The 18,462-nt window shown below is 46.7% G+C and overlaps 1 protein-coding gene across 1 annotated transcript in view; it reads left to right on the top strand.

The window, feature by feature from the left end:
• The window catches only part of DENND1A (DENN domain containing 1A), a 150,485-nt gene that overhangs the window by 65,707 nt on the left and 66,316 nt on the right, over positions 1-18,462 (top strand). Inside the window, exons 6-11 of the mRNA XM_027687938.1 lie at positions 333-402; positions 885-965; positions 2,241-2,294; positions 5,794-5,904; positions 10,794-10,894; positions 16,781-16,826. Coding sequence (XP_027543739.1) covers positions 333-402; positions 885-965; positions 2,241-2,294; positions 5,794-5,904; positions 10,794-10,894; positions 16,781-16,826 — 463 coding nt within the window. The remainder of the gene's footprint in view (positions 1-332; positions 403-884; positions 966-2,240; positions 2,295-5,793; positions 5,905-10,793; positions 10,895-16,780; positions 16,827-18,462) is intronic.

The following is an 18,462-nucleotide window of genomic DNA, read 5'->3' as shown; positions in this document are numbered from 1 at the left end:
ACATGGACATCAGTGCACAGAGACCTTTGGGTTAAACCTCGTGTGGGACTGTGTGTGTTGGTGAGGGTGGGCAGCCCTGGTGCTGTGGGGCTGGGTGGTGCCCAGCACTGGGGAAGGGGGAACTCCAAAGCTCAGCCCTCCAAGGAGAGGGATCCCTGAGCCTCCTGGCAGAACTCTCCTCCCAGTGCAAGTCTGCTGTGGCTTTCCTGACAGATAATTATGCAGCATCACGTTAGGATGCATCTGTAGCATAAAGGCTGGTGATCCTGGATTTATTAACTGAGATTTAGCAAGTTAAATGTATGCTTTTTCTTTTTTTTCTTTTTTTCCAGTTACCTCCCGTGGTTTGAAGTCTTTTATAAGCTGCTCAATGTCTTGGCAGATTATTCAGCAAAAGGACAGGTATTATTCTGAAATACTGACCCTCCTTTTCCCTGCCCAATATCAAATGGGGGCGAGAGGATGAAACGAGCTGGTTGAAGAGGTGCTTCTGTGAGAGCTGACCATGTGAATTATTAATCCCTGTGATGCAGTGACATAGAAGGTCATATTCAGCTTGGGAAGTGCCTCTGAAAAATAAATATGCGTTTAAATCATTTTTGGGAGAAGATGAAGCCCAAGGGTGTGGCTGTGGCTCCCCCACAATCCCTGGGTTCCTGCAGGGGCCCGTGCTGGGCTGACCCTGCCCTGTGCTCAGCACGTCCTGCAATCCCACCTTCTGACAGGGGCTGATCCAAGGGTATTGTCAGGTGCAGGAAGTGTGGAACTAACCCTACTAATGCCAGCTTTACCCTCCTGGCATCATCTGGCCCTTCTGCCCTGGAGTTAACCTGGTTGCACCAATGCCTACTTAGTATTCCTTTTTTTCTTCCTCCTTATTTCAGGATAGTCAAAGGAGTGAGCTGCTAGAAACATTTCATAAACTCACCATCCCTGAGCCAGGAACCTCTGTTCATCTTGGAGTGGTAAGTGAAGGGGGGAGATGGAAACTAAGGTGCTTAATATTCATTCCATGTCATAACAGAGGAATGTCAACAGCAATTCTCTGTCCTGGAGCTTGTACACAGATGTTGTTTCCCTGTGAGGACACAGAGCTGTGAAATTCCCCTTTTCACATTTGGGGCCCTCTGTTTGCCTCTCCCTAACCTCAGATGTCTCTGAACTGCTGTTCTTTGGTTGGAGGAGGGTTGTGTGTGTTCCCCATGGAGATCTCTCCCATCCCCTGTGCCCTGGGGGAGGTCACGGAGCAGCACCAGGACATTTATTGCCAACACTCAGCTCTGCTCCTGGGTCCTGCAAGGGGACAGGGCTGGGGGGGAAACAGTCACATGCCTGTCACAGCAGCCTTTGCAGTATCCACTGTTTGTCACATTTACTGGTTCCTTCTCCTCTTCCCCCCTCCCTGAAAAAAACTCGTATGAAAAAGAATTTATTTCATTTTTATATCTTGTGAGAAAATTAAGCAAAGCACACCAACAGAAGAGATTTGGGATTTTGTTGATGGGATTGCACTTTGCATTTAGTCTTTTGGGGTTTTTGTCTTCAGACTCCCTTTTGCAGCACCCCCCTGTGTCCCAGGCACAGTGACATCCTGCAGAGCCTGTTGCTGCCCCTGCCTGTGGGGAGTTCACAGGGACACTCCCCCTCTCCCATCTCCTCTGCTCCTGCTCCCACAGGACTGTCTGGCAGCAGGAGCTGCCCCTGCTCCCCTGGCCTGGACAGGAGCAGTGGTGTGGCCCTGCTGGTCCCCAGCTGGCCCTGGACTGGCCCTGTCCCCTCAGGGCTCCCTCCGTGTGAGCAGCATTTCTGTTCAGAGCATGAGTGACAAGGAACCATCTCCCAAGGCCAGGATCAGTTGGGATATTCCGTTTTTTCATACCAGTGGTTCCAAGGAATGCTGCTGGTCTCCCCTTGTCTCAGACATTTCACGGGCGGTGAAGCAAGAAAGGATATAAAAAGGCAGCCCAGGGACTGTGAGCTGTGGTGTGTTCCTGCATTTGATTTTGGCTGTTTCTGAGCCTATTTCGGGGTCAGGGTGAGGTTCCTCCACGTGACACAGCTCTGTGTGCTGTTCCTGCACTGCATCTTTGCAACCAGACCAAACCAGGGACACATCAGAAGCAGAAATGGTGTTTGTAGTGTCTGTATTCAGTGTGGCTGTTGGACCCTCTTGCTGTTTCAGGTTACAGACTGATCACGAGGCACTGAATTGCAATAATCAATATTTGCTCTTTTTGTAGCACTCTTACTTTACTGTGCCTGACACCAGAGAGCTTCCCAGTATACCTGAAAATGTGAGTATTTGAGAGGACCCTGCACTTTACTGCTTCTATTTAATGTCACAGCAACATAGATAACACGTGTTAGTTTGGTAATCATGGATTATATCCTGTGGAATCCTGAGCTGTAGGAGCTGACAATCTGCACGTGTGATTAAAAGCTGAATTGCATGAAGGACAAAGTACAAATGGCCACGTGGAAATGGGCAGAACCAGCAGATCTGCTAATCCTGCAGTGGGACCCCTGGGGAAGGATGACCAGGGAAAACAACCTGTTTGGCTTCTGAAAATGTCACACACGTCTGGTCTCCTCAGAGCCACTTCTCTGGAGGCTGTTTGAACCTCATGAAGTCTGAGGTGTCCCAGCAGGGCTGGGCTCTCCAGCCAGGGGCTGGGGCTGGGGGAACACAGTGCTGGCATTTGCCCCTCCTCAGTGCTCTTTAACGTGCTCCCTCTCTGTGTGTCTCAGCCAAATCCCTGTGCCTGACATCCCAGTTTTCTTCCTGGAGCATTGTGTGGTCGGTCTGAGCATCAAATACCTCAGCTGAGACATGAAAGAAAGGGAAGGCATCATCAAGACATTTCATCTCATTTGGGGATGATTTGTATAGCAGATAGCATTTGGGGCTTTTTGTTTCTGTTTCAAAACACTGCTGATGGCTTCTCTGTGTTGCAGACTCTTCCTACTGACACGGATCCTGTCAGTGAATTTAATAGATGAGCTCTTTCTTCTGAAGTGCTTTATTTTTGTACAAATATGATACACTGGGTGTAATTCAAGAATCAGTTCCTGAATCTAAACCAGCTATCAAATCCTGTCCTAATTCACAGAGTCAGTGATGGGCCTTGGAGGTGCCTGGTGCTATCAGGTGTCCTGCTGTCCCTGTCAGGGTGGGGTGGGCAGGGTCTGGGGGCAGCCAGGGCCCCTCTGGGAACAGGAGAGGGACATTTCCTTGGGGTGACAGACCCGTGAGCCAACACACGTGTCTGTGTCTCTGCCCAGATCAGAAGGTCTGGGGCTCATTGTAGGAAAGCAAAATCCTACAAATCAAGTACCCTGGTCTAACTGCAGCTGCAGTTGACTCTCTGCTATTTCTCGGGCATTTCTCATGTTTATGTTTACCTAATGAATATTGTATAATTTCTTAGGAGGTTTTTATCTGGGTGTTAATGCTGCTTTCATGTGGAATTAAAACCTGATAATACGAGGACATTAAAGGAGCCTAAGTCTTCATGTATTTTAATCAATGGACTTGATTTATTCAAAATTCTACATATCTTATCAGTAATTACATTTTGAACCCCTTATTTAGCAAAAGTTTTAGTAGTGCCAAACTTTGAAGTTGGATGCGATGATGAATGGAGAGCTGCACAGAGCTCTGTTTGGAATGTTAACAAGGCTCTTGGAATTATCTGACTTGGTGTCAGATCCCTGTGTTTAATGAGTTTAATGTGAGGGACATGTAAATGCATTGTGGCTTCAGAAATGGATCGGGGTCGCTGCAGGAAATGCAGTGTGAGACTAAATTTCCTGGGAGTGGCTGTTGTGTTTCAGAAGTATCAGGTAAATTAACAGGCTGAAATGGTGACGTTTTCTTGGTGATCATACTCTGGGGTATTTTTGTATCACTGAGTCCCTTTTCCTCATTAGATGATGGTGGAAGAGAAGTCTGTGATTTTTAATCTCAAAACTCAGTGTGCATTTATTGATATTAGATAGCAAGTGATCAAATGGATGATTGATCTAGGAACGAACTTCCAAAGGAGCACAAGGGAGTTTTGTAGCGCTCTTGGTGAATTTTGAGGAGTGGGGATACCTGTTCCTGTATCTGCTCTGAAAACCCCACTTTTTCCTGCCCCAGGAAGGTTTCAGTCCTAGGAAACAAAATACCCAACCATTATCCTGCAAATTGGAACGCTTTCATTTGTATTTATTTAACTCATTCATGGTTTTGTCACTTACGAGACATGTCTTTCAAAATACATGTGTAAGGCCCAATTTCAGCTTCAGAGCTGACAGCTTTCTCATAAATACGGCTCCCGGGGAACACGTGAGCCTCCTCAGTACCAATACATTTCCATGCAGCCCACATGCTTCCCAGGTGTCCTTGGCAAATCTCTGAGAGCAGACAGGACTGAAACCTCACAAATCTTCCCATCTGAAGGTACATTTGTGTGTCATTCCAGCACAGCACACTCGGTGGAGGAACAATCGCCAGTCCAGTCCCACGTCTGTTTTCCTCTCCCAGTGGGTGCTGGTGCCTCACACGCACATCCCTGTGGAGCAGAGATCCTCCCCAGGCAGGATGCAGGGGCTGTGTGCTCCTTCTGCCGTGCCCCTGATTTGGGTGGCAGCAGAAGTTCAGGGCTCCTTAAAAATGGTTTTAATTCCCCCAGTGTGCAGGCGCTGTGTCGTCACGCGCCGTGTTTTGGCGTCGGGGAAGGCTGGGTGAGAGGGGGAAGAGGAGCCGTAGAGAAGACAGCTTATGTTTAGACAAAAATATCATGTTAATCAGCACAGATGGGATGAGAAATACAGAAAAAGTACATGATAGTTTAATAGGTTTTTGGCAAAACGTGTTGGCTTTTTTTTTTCTCCTTTGACTGTACCTGTCTGTGGCTCCAGCTCTGCTGTAACAAAGACCTGAGTGGTTGTTTTATTGTACATATTTGAAGCCAACCATAATGAACCCAGTTTTTATCTCCCTACATCCTGGTCCCAAAGTCTCCCAAATACAATGCTTAATTTTCCTTCAGTTCTTTGTGTTTGGATGGCAAGCTGGGGAACATATTTTTGCACAGTATGAAGCATCTTGGCAGACTTCTCAGGCCAAGTATCTTGGATCTGTCAAAAGTGCTAATAGGCTTTGTTGAGCTTCTTTAAGTTTCTAAATCATATTTGCTTTTTGCTTTTCTGCACTTTTTTATTTAAGGATGATTAAGATTGCACTTGAATTCATGACTAATCTAATTTTGCTCTCACATGTGCTTTTTGTATAAGGCTGTCTTTATCATATAGCAACCCTTTCATGTCTGTAAGGAGCTATTTGGAAACAAGTTCCCTAATTCAGCATTTCTGGGTGTATTACCTTTTCCTCCACAACACCCCTTTTCTTTAATTTCTACGTTTTAAGAAGTGAAAATTCCCTCTCCACACACAAATCCTTTTTTCTTTACCTTGCCCTGGGGAGCCCCTCGTTCTAGGAGAGCAGAACACGCTGGGATCCAGTTGCCTCTGTGGTGGCTTTCTGGTTTTGATAGTGAAGATCTCAGGATCACATTGTGCTGTTTGTCAGGAGACATCTGCAGTGTTCAGTCCTGCCCCAGGAGCTGTGCCCTGCAGCACGAGCACAGGGTGAGGGGATGGTCTGGGCATGGGGTGACAAAGCAGGAGTGAAATTGTGGCACAACAGAAGAGTGAAATCCGTTTGCCTTTTGGTTTTTTGAGTTATTTTTGCTAAGGACCCTTGGTTTTGTGATCTGGTGAATCAAAAATTGTGTTCTCTCTTCCCAGAGGAACCTGACAGAGTACTTTGTGGCAGTGGATGTGAACAACATGCTGCACCTCTACGCCAGCATGCTGTACGAGCGCCGCATCCTCATCTGCTGCAGCAAGCTCAGCACTGTGAGTAAAATGCACGAGAGTTTCTTCTAGTCACAGTAGTTTTAATTTTTTTTTTTTTGCAGTCATGTATTGGAAATGATCTGATTATCTCCAGGTCCCCCTTTCAGTCTCACTTGTGCAACCTCAGCTCAGTTCTGTGCCTGTGTGTGAGGATTTTACAGCACTTCTCTTGGCCTCTGATGTTCAAATGAGAAAGGGTATTTTGGATAAAGGAATTTTTGGGGTTGTTTGGTACGTGAATGTACAAAGGCTTATGCCATAGTGAAGTCCTTTTTTCATAATTTACTTGACAGGAAAAAAACCCAGATAAATGACACCGTCAAATGAATGTCACAGTGACCTTCTCCGGGGGGACCAGGGGAGTGGGCTGGAGTGCACTGACAATGCACAGTTTTGCAGTTGTGTTTGATAAGGTTTAGTCTTAGTGCTACTTAGGCTCCATCAAGTGTCTGAGAGATGAAAGCTGCTGAATATTCTGGAGTACTCTCTTCTAAAAATGGCTGGAGATCAAAACGAGCACGGGCCTGCTCAGTTCAAAGTTTGGTGTTCTGCATTTCAAGGTTTAGCAGTCAATAAGATTGTGATTTTCCTTATAAAAGCAAATGCTCCATGGTCGTTGTGTTTGCTCTGTAAAAGGCTATTGATTGCTTTCCTTTGTGAGTGAGGAAGATGGTTTAACTAATTTTGCTTTCTAGTGCTGTGTACTGAGCACTTGAGTGGCCCTGGCTAAAACAGAGCTGCCATTTCCATCTGGTGTGGCATTAACCAGGCTCTGACTGTATGGCCATGACCTGCTTTGTGTCTGAGATCAAAACTGCTCCCTGGAGTTGTCAGTGCTCGAGGAGGCTGAAGTGGTGTCCATAAACCCACGTAGGGTGGTGTGTCAGCACAGGGCAGGGAAGTGAGAGAGTGAGGCCTCATACCCGATCCCAGAATAACTACTGCAGTGTCATTCTGAAGGGTAAGAGAAAGGAGGAGAATTAGAATAACCTCTGGGACCTATTAATAGTTGTTAATAATGTTTACAATCAACCCCATATTTAACTGAAAGCATTTAAGTGTTATGAAGTTTAATACTGTAGAAAACTTGCAAAATCTTAACTTCTATATCTACCAAGGGTTCTGTGTCATCGCTGCTAAAATAAGGAAAAATCCATCCAGGTAAAGGAATAAAATGAAGGAGAGGTGTTTATTTCAGCAACCTGCAGAATGAAAAGAACAGCAAATGATCAGAGAGGAGGGAAGAAGAGAAGGGCTGCCCAAAGCATTTCAGAGGTTGTGTGGTTGGTTGGTTTAATCTCTCCCTTTGTGACAGAGCCTGGGAAGAGGAATTACTTACCTGTCACTTTGCCTTCCTTAATGAGCCAGTTCACAAGTGGGGCTGGGTTTTTTTTCCCTATCTTTCTGCTATTTCTCTTCCTTTTGCCTCTGTCCAAGATAAAAGCGTGTCTGGTTCTGGGGAGGGAGGGGTGTTCATACTGTGTGTTCTTAGCTTACAACTTTATATCTGCAGTGCTCCAAGCCTGGAGTGACAGTGTAAGACAGGTTTGAAGGCTGGGCCGGAGCCAGCGATTCCCTGCTCGGCGGGTTCCAGCAGTAGGAACAAGCTGCATTATTTTATTTCAAACTGTGCTCAGCGGAAGCCAAGACCTTGTAACTGGAAAGGAACCAAACCCAGAATGCTCCGAGTGCAGCAGGGTGGGTGGGGCTGGGGGGGCTGCCTCCTTTGTCTGGAGTTCTCAGTTTTCCAGCGAGGGAGTGGAAGGGACCTGTTTGCAGCTCATTTGGTTTAACTTTGGGAGACACACTTGGTGCTTAGGGCTTAAATTTGGTATCAGGTAAGAGAGGGGGAGTTAAACCGTCCTGGGTGGAAAGGCTTTTATGGTGGGGTGCATTCTGTGCTACAGCACATCATCTCAAATTCAGATTTTGATTTTCAACATCCTTACATGCTTAAGTTGAATGAGATTTAGAAGGAGGCTGTGTTTATTAGCTGTTTTATAAATCATGTGTACTGAACCCATAGGGGAATTATTGGTGTTTTCTTGGATTTTTTTCTACAAAAGGAAATGCAAATAATTTCTCCAAATGTTAAAACAATTATTGCTGTTAAATTTCCTGACATATTCTGTGATCTAACTCCTCAAGAAAAGCCAGATATGAACCAAAATGCATGAACCCCCAGTGCTTGGCAGCAGCCCCCCTGCTGGTGGGAGCATGCTGCTGCAAAATGAGGCTGGAGCTCTCCTTGCATCCCGAATTCCCTTTTCCATCAGAACTGCAGCTCTGCCACCCCCAGGGGTGTCACTGGCTGGGAGTGGGGCAGCAGCAGATTGTGACCCACTGTAGGAAGGGAAGCTCTGAACAGACTTAGGCTTGGCCATTTCAGGGATGTTCCTGCCTGGCCCCAGCACCCTGAGGGGGTTTCTTTGCCCCATTCCCTGTTATTTCTGCAGTGTCAGTGCAAAGCGAAGGCTCCCATGGATGCTCTGTTGTTCCTGGGAGCTGAGCTTCCCCTGCCACTTCTCCCACATCACGGGAAACTCTGATACATCCTCCTACTCCCTGGTGGGGGGCTGAGGACCCTCAGGGCTCCAAGGGTAAGGAAATGGAACAACATGTGATGGGTTTGGTTCACCACATGTCCCTGGGATGCCCCAGAGCTCAGAGCTTGCCCAGCTCTGGTGCCCCAGCTCTGTTCCTGTCCCTGTGGGTCTGGACCTTCACACCCCCCCTTTGTGACAGCCCTGCTTTCACTGCTTGACTCTTCTGTAGCTCAGATTCCTACTTTGTTCTTAGCCCCAAATAATGCCAAAGAAGAAGCTCTTCCAGCCATGCAGAAGGTGGGTCTTTGCTCAGTGTTTGTGTTGCCCCTTGGGAGGCACATCCTGCCCTGTGTGTGCCAGGAGCAGGGACAGGCACCGGGAATGCCCGGGGGTGGTTCAGCATCAGTGGGTGACAAAATCCCATTGGTTTCATTTGCTCAGATAAGGCTTTCAGAGTATTAAATGTCAAACTGCAAGGAGTGCCCAGTGCCTGGGGTCTCCCTTCCACAGAGATCCCCTTTCCCCTCCAGCAGCAGCTGCTCTGAGCCCAGGCAGTGGAACTAATGTGATTCCAGTGCTGCATTCCCAGAGCTGGGGCAGTCGGGCGTTTCTCAGGCTGCCTCATTGGGAAGGCCCTGCTCCCTGGAAAGGCCCTGCTCCCTGGAAAGGCCCTGGAAAGGCCCTGCTCCCTGGATGGCAGTCCCTGACCAGGGGAGGTGTCCAGCAGGTTGTGAGCCCTCCCCAGGTCAGAGCTGCAGGGCAGTGGTCGGGTGTGACCTGAATTCCTGCCACGTCTCCAGAGGGGGTTCCAGGCTCTGCTCAGAGCTCTGCAGTGCTGAGCATTGTGGCTGGTGAAGGATTCAGGAATATAGATGGAAAACTACAGTAGGAAAGCATTCCCCTTTTTCCTGCTGCACATTGTGGAATTAGTCAGTGCCTTCCATCAGATCTGTGAGAGAGGAGCATCTTCTCCAGTAGGAATAATGTAAAGATAAGTTGAAATATAATGGGGTAGGGATAAATCTTGAGTGTTTCATGAGTCATAAATCCAGAATAAACTCTGGATTTTGTAGCTTCTAAATTTAGTGTCCCAACATCCTAATATTTGCATCCCATATGGATCACTAAATAACCTCAACCTGCAAATAAAGAGCTTGTTTTGAGAGACACTCAACAGGTACTTGCTGTGCCCTGTCTGCTCCCAGAGGCACAGTTTCCTTAGGATGGTGGTTCAAATCTAGTTTAAATTCTTGCATATTCTCACTTCTGGAAACTTGTTATCAGCACTGGAATGCTTTGGAGCTTTGTGGACTCTTTTGTTATGACACTTTCTTTTCAGAAATTTGTCTTTGGAGTGGAAAGTCAGGTGTGATAACATTCTCCCTTGAAGAAACTACAGCTCTTTGAGCTACATTTTTATGAAAAAACTTGAAACCTGTCACAATGAGGACTAGAACGAGTGAATGCATAAACAGAGGCTACTGGGGAAGAGTAAATATGATCTTTGCAGAAGAAATCCATGCTCAAATCTTGAAACTCTTTGAAAATGTAGATGAAATTGAAGAATGTTGAATTTTCCAAGTACTGAAGAAATTTTTGTGTGTATGCTCAGATCCTCTCCTTACAGTATTTTCTCCACAGCTTTTGCTGAATTTCCTTACTGAGCATTACCATTTTAATATCCTTAGTGAATGTGACAAATATCCTGCTTATCTTCTCTTCCAAATTAATAATTATCGTCTGAAATAGGGTTGAGAACAGTAATTTCCTCTGTGAGGATTCTCCCCATGGCTTCACTGGCACTTGCCTTTGCTCTTTCAGTACTTGCTCACATCAAAACTCTTCTGCATATTTTTAACAATATAAATGAGAAATTCAATGGATCAAATTATTAGATGAAGAGCCATTAGACAAAACCCCCTTTTAAATAATCGAGATTTAATCCCTGAGTTTGGTGTGATATGTGTTTTTCAGTTTGTGTTATAATTTCAGTGCATTTTTATGATATCTAATGGGTGGTAATTTCCAGGACTGGGGATTTGCCTCTACTGTTCCTTTAGCTCCCTTTGAGTTTTCATTTCCACGTTTCTGTTGCTTTCCAGAACGCTGGGTGTTCTTTGCAGGTTTGTTTGTTGGGTGAATCATGTTCTCAGCTGTTCACAGAGTCAGTTGGATGGGAACCACCACAAACCCATCGTGTTCCCCCCCGAGACCCTTGTTTTTAACAGCAGCTCTGCATTTCCTAGTGACACATGATGATATGAAAGCAGAATGGATTCTTGACTTTGTTTCTAACTTTGCTGTGTGAGCCTGTTTCTGATGCAGTTCTGGTGTGTTTTTCAGTTAACTGCCTGCATCCATGGCTCTGCAGCCATGCTCTACCCGATGTTCTGGCAGCACGTTTACATTCCTGTCCTGCCCCCACATCTGCTGGACTACTGCTGGTAAGGCCACCTTTGTGTCTGTGTGTTACAGATGTGTGTGTGCACCCCTGGGACTCACAGCAGTGCTCACCTTTCTGTGGGGTGTCCTAAGGGCTCTTATGATGCAACTGTTACTCTAAAAATACAGTGTATTAAGGAGGCACCAACCCAGTAAGTACAAATATTTATGGCAAGAAATGACTGTCTGTCAGTGTGTTGGAACAGTCTGATAGGAGGAGTGGTTGCTGTGGAATGCTGCAACTTAGATATTGTGTCATTAAACTCTGTTTTCAGCATGTCCATGTTAAATATTCCAGTGTGAATGAAGACTCCAACAGGACACATTTTTCTCATTTTCCCCCTTTCCTGAACTTCTGTTGGGGGTGGGAAAAAAACTATTTAAAAAAAAAAAACACTTAAAAAACCCCTGTTTTCCTGTGATGATCTTTCACTAGGAGTGTGTGATATTTACCTCATTGAGGGGAATGAGTGACCTTATCTCAGGCTTCCTCAAGGAGTTAAACCTCCTTCAGTGGCTTTGGCTTGGGAGACTGGTTACCCATCCACCTGGGAAAGGGGCTGAGCCCAGAGCCCTGGGAGGGCAGAAAGCAAACCCTGGGGCACTAGACCCCAGGAGGGGAAGCAACAAGTCCCTGGGCCCCACTGGGTGGGTTCTCTCCTGGCCAGGGAAGGAGGGAGCAGCCCCTGGGATCAATGTGAATCCAGGCTGTGGGGCAGGGTGTCACAAATACAGCAACTGATTGCCTTCCCCAGCGAGGAGCTTTAATTGGAGAGGTGGCTGCACACTCTGTCATTGTTTGAACAAGTCAATTTAGCAACAATTTATGTGCCATAAATATATTTCTCAAAATAGAGTCCATCTATTTTGTAACCATGTGAACTTGCAGATGTCATTTGTGCCTGGGAGGACTGAGCAATCAGCTCCCTGCTCTCTGCTTTAAGGCAATATTTCTGCTTACTGGTGTCTGCCTCTTCAGGGAAATGACCTGAGACACTTCAAAATAGAAGAGTTTAATTTGATTTTAATTGTTGCCTGGTTATTTCCTTTGCAAATATGACATAAGAATTTTAGAGACCTGAGGTGGGAACAAAATTTAAAGCAATGAGAATTCTTCAGTTGTTATGAATACAGAATATCATGTTGATTCAGTTGGCTGTGCCCTTTTACTGACTGTGCTGTGATGCCTTTGAATCTTCTCCTGCTCTTTTGAAACTCTCAGAAGGGTGGATAGACTGTGTCACTCGTGATCTTTGAAAGTTTTTGGAAAAAAAAGTGTATTCCACCTGTGATTATTTACCTCTTGCTTCCCATTTCCCTCTTGAAAGGATTTTCTTAAGCTTAATATTTCTGTTCCCCTGCACTGCTGCCTCATGTGCCCACCCTCAGCGCTGGAGGTGCCGGAAGGTTCCGTCTCCAAAACGCTCCCAAATCCCCCCGCTCTGTGCCGGGGCTGCTGAGTCAGTGCATCCATGGCTCTGGAATGACTTCACTCCTCTGATCCCTGCCATGCAGATTAGCTGAGGACAGGCTGTGGGAGGGGAAGCAAGAGGGGGAGTGCTGTCCTGAATTTTATTTTTTGATTAGGCACCATTCTTTGATATGTTTTCAGCCCGGGGATGATTCTGGGGGGAGGAGACTAGAAACTGGTGGTGACACTGTCCTTGGATTCCATTCCTGAATGCACAGTTGCTTGCTCCTTCAGCTGCAGAGCAGAGCAAACACCTGAGGCACAGCTGCAGTGCTGGTGCTTGGTTTGGGGTGGGTGGTTTGTGTTCAGAGCAGGTGCCACAAGTCCTGCTCAGTGAGGTGCTGCCACCGAGCATCAGTAGCCAGGCACATACAGCTGCTGAAATCTGGGGGATCTTGTCCATCTCTGTCGTTGGGAATTCAAACACTTCTCGATGTGACAGACACAGTCTGTGGATTGTCCTCCCTGCTTTGCCCAGTTTGTTTTTCCCGTGCCATGAACCCCTCCCACTGTGGCTGTTCTCCCTCTCTGCTCTGGGGGTCTGTGTTTAACATGAGCCTGTGAGAAAAGCCCATCTTTGCTGAGCTGTGGCACAGCTGAGTGTGTTCCCTGAGTCCCAGAGCTTTGTCACCAGAAGCAACAGTACATTTTGTAGGGGAATTAAACAGCTTTTCCTATCCCAGGCTCTCAGCACCAACGTTAATGTGTTCTGAGAGCACCCTGGCACAGCTGCTGAACAAACCCTTCTCTTGGGGCAGTTTGCCCTTTCTCCAGGAGTTCTTAACTCCCTTTCTCCTCTTTCCTGAATCTCCACACAGTCAATATGCTCCTCTAGGTAGGTGCAGGGGAGCTGGACAGTGAGTCCTCCCACTGCTGGGAGCAGAGGTTGCAGCCTGGGGGGCTCTGGGTGGCACTGCCACTGCCTGGCACACCCAGGCACTCCCTGGAGGCTCTGGGAGCTGCTCTCCTGCTCTGTGCCTGTGTGTTCTCTGCACCATTCCAATTTATGTAGTCAAGTTTCTGATTTGTATCAGTCACCCCAATAAATTCTGGATTGAATTCTGTTGCATTTCAGTGAGGGATCTCAGGAGAAGTCAGGAGACTGCCCTGGAGAGGGAGGTACCACTGGTGGGAGAGAGCCACCCCTTAGGTCAGTGTTTGAATATCCAGACATGGATTTAGTGAATGTGATCTCACCCATTTTCCTGGAACAGGGAAGCAAAATGGTGTAGTCCCTGTGTAGCTGTAAATAGGAACCTTTGGGAGATCCCTGGGCTTTTACGTTGCTGTTTCTGGTGAATTGCAGTATTTTTTAAGGCTGGGCTTTTTCACTTAAGAAGAAATGTCCCTCTATTTCACCTGCTTCTCTTCCAATTAGCAGTTGCCCACCTCGTGGGAGCATAATTAAGAGGTCTCTCATTTGCCTAAGGAAACGAATTAAAGAAATTGTAAAAATGCAACTGTAATAAATGGGCACTCTACAGCCATTGTGTCCCCAAAATCCATATTGGTGCTTGGGCAGTGCCACTTTACTGATTGGGTATTTACCTCTGTGACTCCTGTGACTGTAAATAAGTCTGATTGCCTTGGGAAGCAGGAGCAGGAACGACCCCTCTCTTTGTTCCAGGGGCTCTCGCAGGCACTTTGTTTGAGCAGCAGAGACGGGGCAGGAATTGATACTTCTGCCTTTGGCACTTAGAGGCTGTGGCTGCCAGCAAACAACCCGCAGTCATTAGAGCTGTGGCTGTGAGAAGGCCCAGGACTGATGAAGTGTCGGGCAGTGGGGAAGGCCTGGCCCGAAGGGCAGCCTTTAATCTGCCAGGGCTCCCTGAAGGATTAAAGCCTGTGCCGGGTGTTTCTCCCTTTGTACAAGGGATGTGTCTCACTGAACTTCCCCTGAAAGTCTTGGAAGTACCATCTAACCTGATAAAATATTCAAAGCTGCCTGAGTGTTCCGTGTCTCAGGACATGAATCTCAGTGAGGAAGAACTATTTCAGTGTGCCCTGAGCGGGGAAGGGGAACACACACCACGTTCCCCTGCACAGGATGGTGACAGAGGATTTAAATAATGACACATGATTAACTCACGGCAAAGAGAAATGGTGATAAAAGCAACTTATGAAACCTGACATGAACCTTCATCATTTACTTCCAGGTGTGTTTCCTTTTCAGTCAGATTGATGAGGGATGACAGAAGAATAGAATCTCCCTGGTAGATTTTATTGGAAATATTTATACTCTTTACTAGATTATATTTTATTGAGGTTATTTTTGCAGTCCCTGTAATTATTTTATGTGCTGTATTGCCTTTACATGTAATGTCTGTCACTCCACAATTTGCATCCAAAGCTGATACATGTATCTTGAGCCAGATCTTGCCTGTAATTCATTAAAATCTTACTGGAGGTGCCTGGTTTTAAGGTTTAGACGTTGTTATTGTTCTTTTGTTGATAAACTGGAGGGTTCACAAATGGGTGTGATGCAGTTAAAGCCCTTGCCCGGGTTCAGCTGTTGCTGTGCTGGGTGACAGACTCTGCCCGGCCCGTGTGCTGGAATCCTGCACTCCTCCTGCTTCCTCCCATTACAGCTGCCAAGCCTCCACTCGATGAGACATTTGCAGGCTTTAGACTTCCTGCCGAGGTTCCGACTCTGCGTTCTGGGGCTCGGAGCTGTCGAGTTGCTGGAGGTTCCTAATTGGAAGCACATTGGTGTCGGTGCGCGGGAGGACCCGCGGCAGCCGAGCCCACGGGGAGGTGGTGCAGCCAAACCCGGCCTTGTTCCCCGGGGATAAAATTCCTGGGAATTCTCTCGCTCCTGGACTGTGGCCACTGGAAATGAAGAGGTGGTGTTTGCCACAAACCAAACTGCAGAGTGACCAGCAGAGCTCTGCTCAGCTGAGCGCTCCGGGTGTCCCGGGGCAGTGTCCTGGGGTGTGGTGGGAATTCCTGTCCAAGGGCTTGGGTGGGTGCTGTGCTTCTCACCCGTGGAATTCCCAAGGAATCAGAAGGTTTGGGGTTAGCCTGTGCTGTACCAGCCCCTCTGGGCTCTGTCACAAGGGGCTGCAGGGCAGGGGGTTCTCGTGCAGCTCCTGCAGGGATGTGTTCCAGTGTTCCCCAGGGAACTGGGAAGGGGCTCTGGAAGTTACGCGGGTTTAACATCTTCAAACAGAAAAAAAAAGTGGTCTCATATAGAATGTCTAATGCAGAAGCTGCTTCCACCTCAGTGGAGCATCCAACAGAGTGGCAGTTTGAGGGGGTGTGTAAATAAACAACATAAATATTAATATGCTTATCAGTAAATATATATTTTTAAGGTATTTTTCAGGAAAAGGAGGAACAGGAATTTTGCTGCTCTGGTGTCTCAGGGGCTTTTTCAGCACTGTACTGCTCTTACTGAGCAGTAGGCACCAGCTCAGAGCAGCAATATGGGAGATATTTTAATCCAAGGCAGTACAGTGACATTTCTCTCATTTTTTCATCTGAAATGGAAAATGAGCTCGTTGAGCTGCTGCATCCAAAGCGAAGGGAGGCTCTATTTTAGAAGTTGTGTCTGTCTGTGTTGCTCTGTTTCGCAGGCAGGATGTGCCATATTTGCAATTAGCAGCTCTGGCACCTCCCTGATGGCTCCGTGTTGGAAGCTGGACCCAGAGCCCCAGTCCCTGGGCTGGCCCGGGCAGGGACACTGAGCACATCAACCTGCCTGAAACGTTCCATTCTGGTCCCCAACAGAAGCATCACCCTGTGCTGGGGGATGAACTGTGCCCTGAGAGCCTCTGGGGGTGTCCAGGTTTTGTGTTCTGAAGGGGATGTTGGTGTCAATGTATGTCCTGGGAACTCTGGAGTTTAGCAGAATCTTCAAAAGCAATTTTTGTGTTTTCTTTTATAAATGTAAACATGTCGAGATTTATACTTAAAAGTGAATTGCTTAAAAATGTGTCTGGACTCATTCAAAGAATTCAAAACTTGTAGTACCAGGTGATGCATATACACTAAATTAGCCACTTGACACTACAACAGGATGCATTTTTTGAAAGAATGCTCTTAGAAAACTCTGGGTATGTTTTTAAAATTGCAATAACACATTTTGTTTGTTTTATCTAACAGAAGACTCCACTGTTAGAGATATGTTTAGTAGCTGTCCTTAGGTACCTGCCTGAACTTAGACACTTGGAAATTCTGCTGTCAAGAAAAATTAAAGTCTCGCAGGCCTGAGAGGATATTGCATTGTAAAAACAGTCTTTCAGATCGGGAATAACATTTTGTTCACATGTGGTTTGTTTATGTATCTATGTATATGTTAATTTTTAAGCAAAATCTAGTCCAGTATCACAGTGTTTTCCTGTAGCTAGTTTTGTAAGTCTGATGTGTGATTCCAGTGTTGTGGGAATGTAAAGCTGTTTTTGTTTCCTCTCTGCAGTGCCCCCATGCCCTACCTCATTGGGATACACTTGAGTTTGATGGAGGTAAGTCTCTCTCACCGTTTCTGAACTGTATGTGGTGTAATGATTTAGAGCCAAATTCCACGAGCAATTATACATTCATTCATATGCTTAAAAATGAACTGGTGCTGTTAATCTGGGCGTGCTGAGGGAGTTGAGTTAAGCCCATGTGGGGATGGTGAACCTCCAGGAGCCCTGTGTGCTCCCCGTGCCCCTGGGCAGCCTCTGTGCGCCGGGACGAGCTCATGGTGTGTCCCCTCCCCATCCTGGGGCTCCTTTTAGTCCCTTCAGTGCCTTAGTTTGACTGAATCCCAAAGGCAGAGTCGATATTAAACCACAATGTTGACAGTTACAGTTCTCTTTTAGGCTTTTGCAGACAGATTGTAATTTTTTTAATGTTCGAAAGATCTGAAAAGAAGGAACTTGCTGTTAATGTTAACACAAAGCTGGCAGAGGACCAGCCCTCACAGAAAGCTTCTCCTATAAACAATTCCCAGTACTTCATGTGACTTTTTAAAAACTCTAAAAGTGGAAATAACACATTTGCTTTTGACTGGTGAAACAGTGGATGACTTTCCTCAGCAGTATCTGGGGGACAGCACAAACTGCTCCTTCAGGTCCCGGTGAAAACGCTCGTCCGTGTTGGCTGAGCCCCTGGCACGGGAAGCCTGAACAAGGAGGGTGTGCTCTGGGGGGGAAGAGGCAATTCCTGCCTCCCGGGGGCTCCTAAATTAGCAGGGGTGGACTGGTGGGAGCTGCACGTGCCCTTGGAAGTTATTTGACTTGTGTCCCTGTTTTAGAGCCCTGGAAATTCAGCCCTTGTGTTCAGGATACAGAACAGTTTAGAAAGCTGGGTTTACATCACGTAAGGGAACGTGAATTACTGGGATAATTGTTCTTGTATTGTGTCATTTCTCTGGAAATACTGATCAAATATTCTTGCACTGGGGCAGATGTGTGTAATAATGATGCTGTGGAACTTCCCCCTTTCCCAGCATTAACGTGAAGTAATTTTAGAAGTCAGTTTTTTCATGAGAAGATTGAATGTGCAGAATGTCTTTTTTCTTTTCCTTACCATCCTGGGCACAGATGATTTTTTTAATGCCCTTTATATTGCTAAATAAAGTACAGAATTGCAGTAGGACGTGGTAGTGAGTTACCAATTATTTTAAAGGCAACACATACATTTGTTTGCACATCATGTGCTTGTGTTCAGGGGGCTTCTGAGGATGCCCCTTGGATCCTGCACAGGCAAGAGCGAGGTGATATCTAGGAAGAAATGTGGTTTTCATGGTGATCAAGAACCTTCCTGCCCCGTGTCTGTGCCAGGCCATCACTGGTGTGGTTGTTCTGGTCCTGTGGAGGAAGGGGCAGCCCTGGCAGAGGGTGGGGTAACATCTCCACACAGGCACTGTCAGCTCTCACAGGTACCTGTGCTCACAACGAGCCTGTGCTTGGCCTGGGAATGGGTGCAGGAAAACAGTGAAGAATTCCACATGGAGTCGCTGTGTGTGATGTCTCACTCCTGCCTTGCTCCACAAACCCAGTGCCTCCTCCTTTGTCTCTGTGTTTCAGACTGCAGGGCTCTGTGGGCCTTCCAAACTCCATCTGTAAAAACTCAGAAAAAGGAGTTGTTCTTGGAGAAGCCAATTTTCATCCG

The sequence above is a fragment of the Neopelma chrysocephalum genome, unplaced genomic scaffold (assembly GCF_003984885.1).
Source record: "Neopelma chrysocephalum unplaced genomic scaffold, ASM398488v2 Primary Assembly neopelma1_74, whole genome shotgun sequence".
Classification (NCBI taxonomy): Eukaryota; Metazoa; Chordata; class Aves; order Passeriformes; family Pipridae; genus Neopelma; species Neopelma chrysocephalum.
This window is presented reverse-complemented; position numbering and strand designations above follow the sequence as displayed.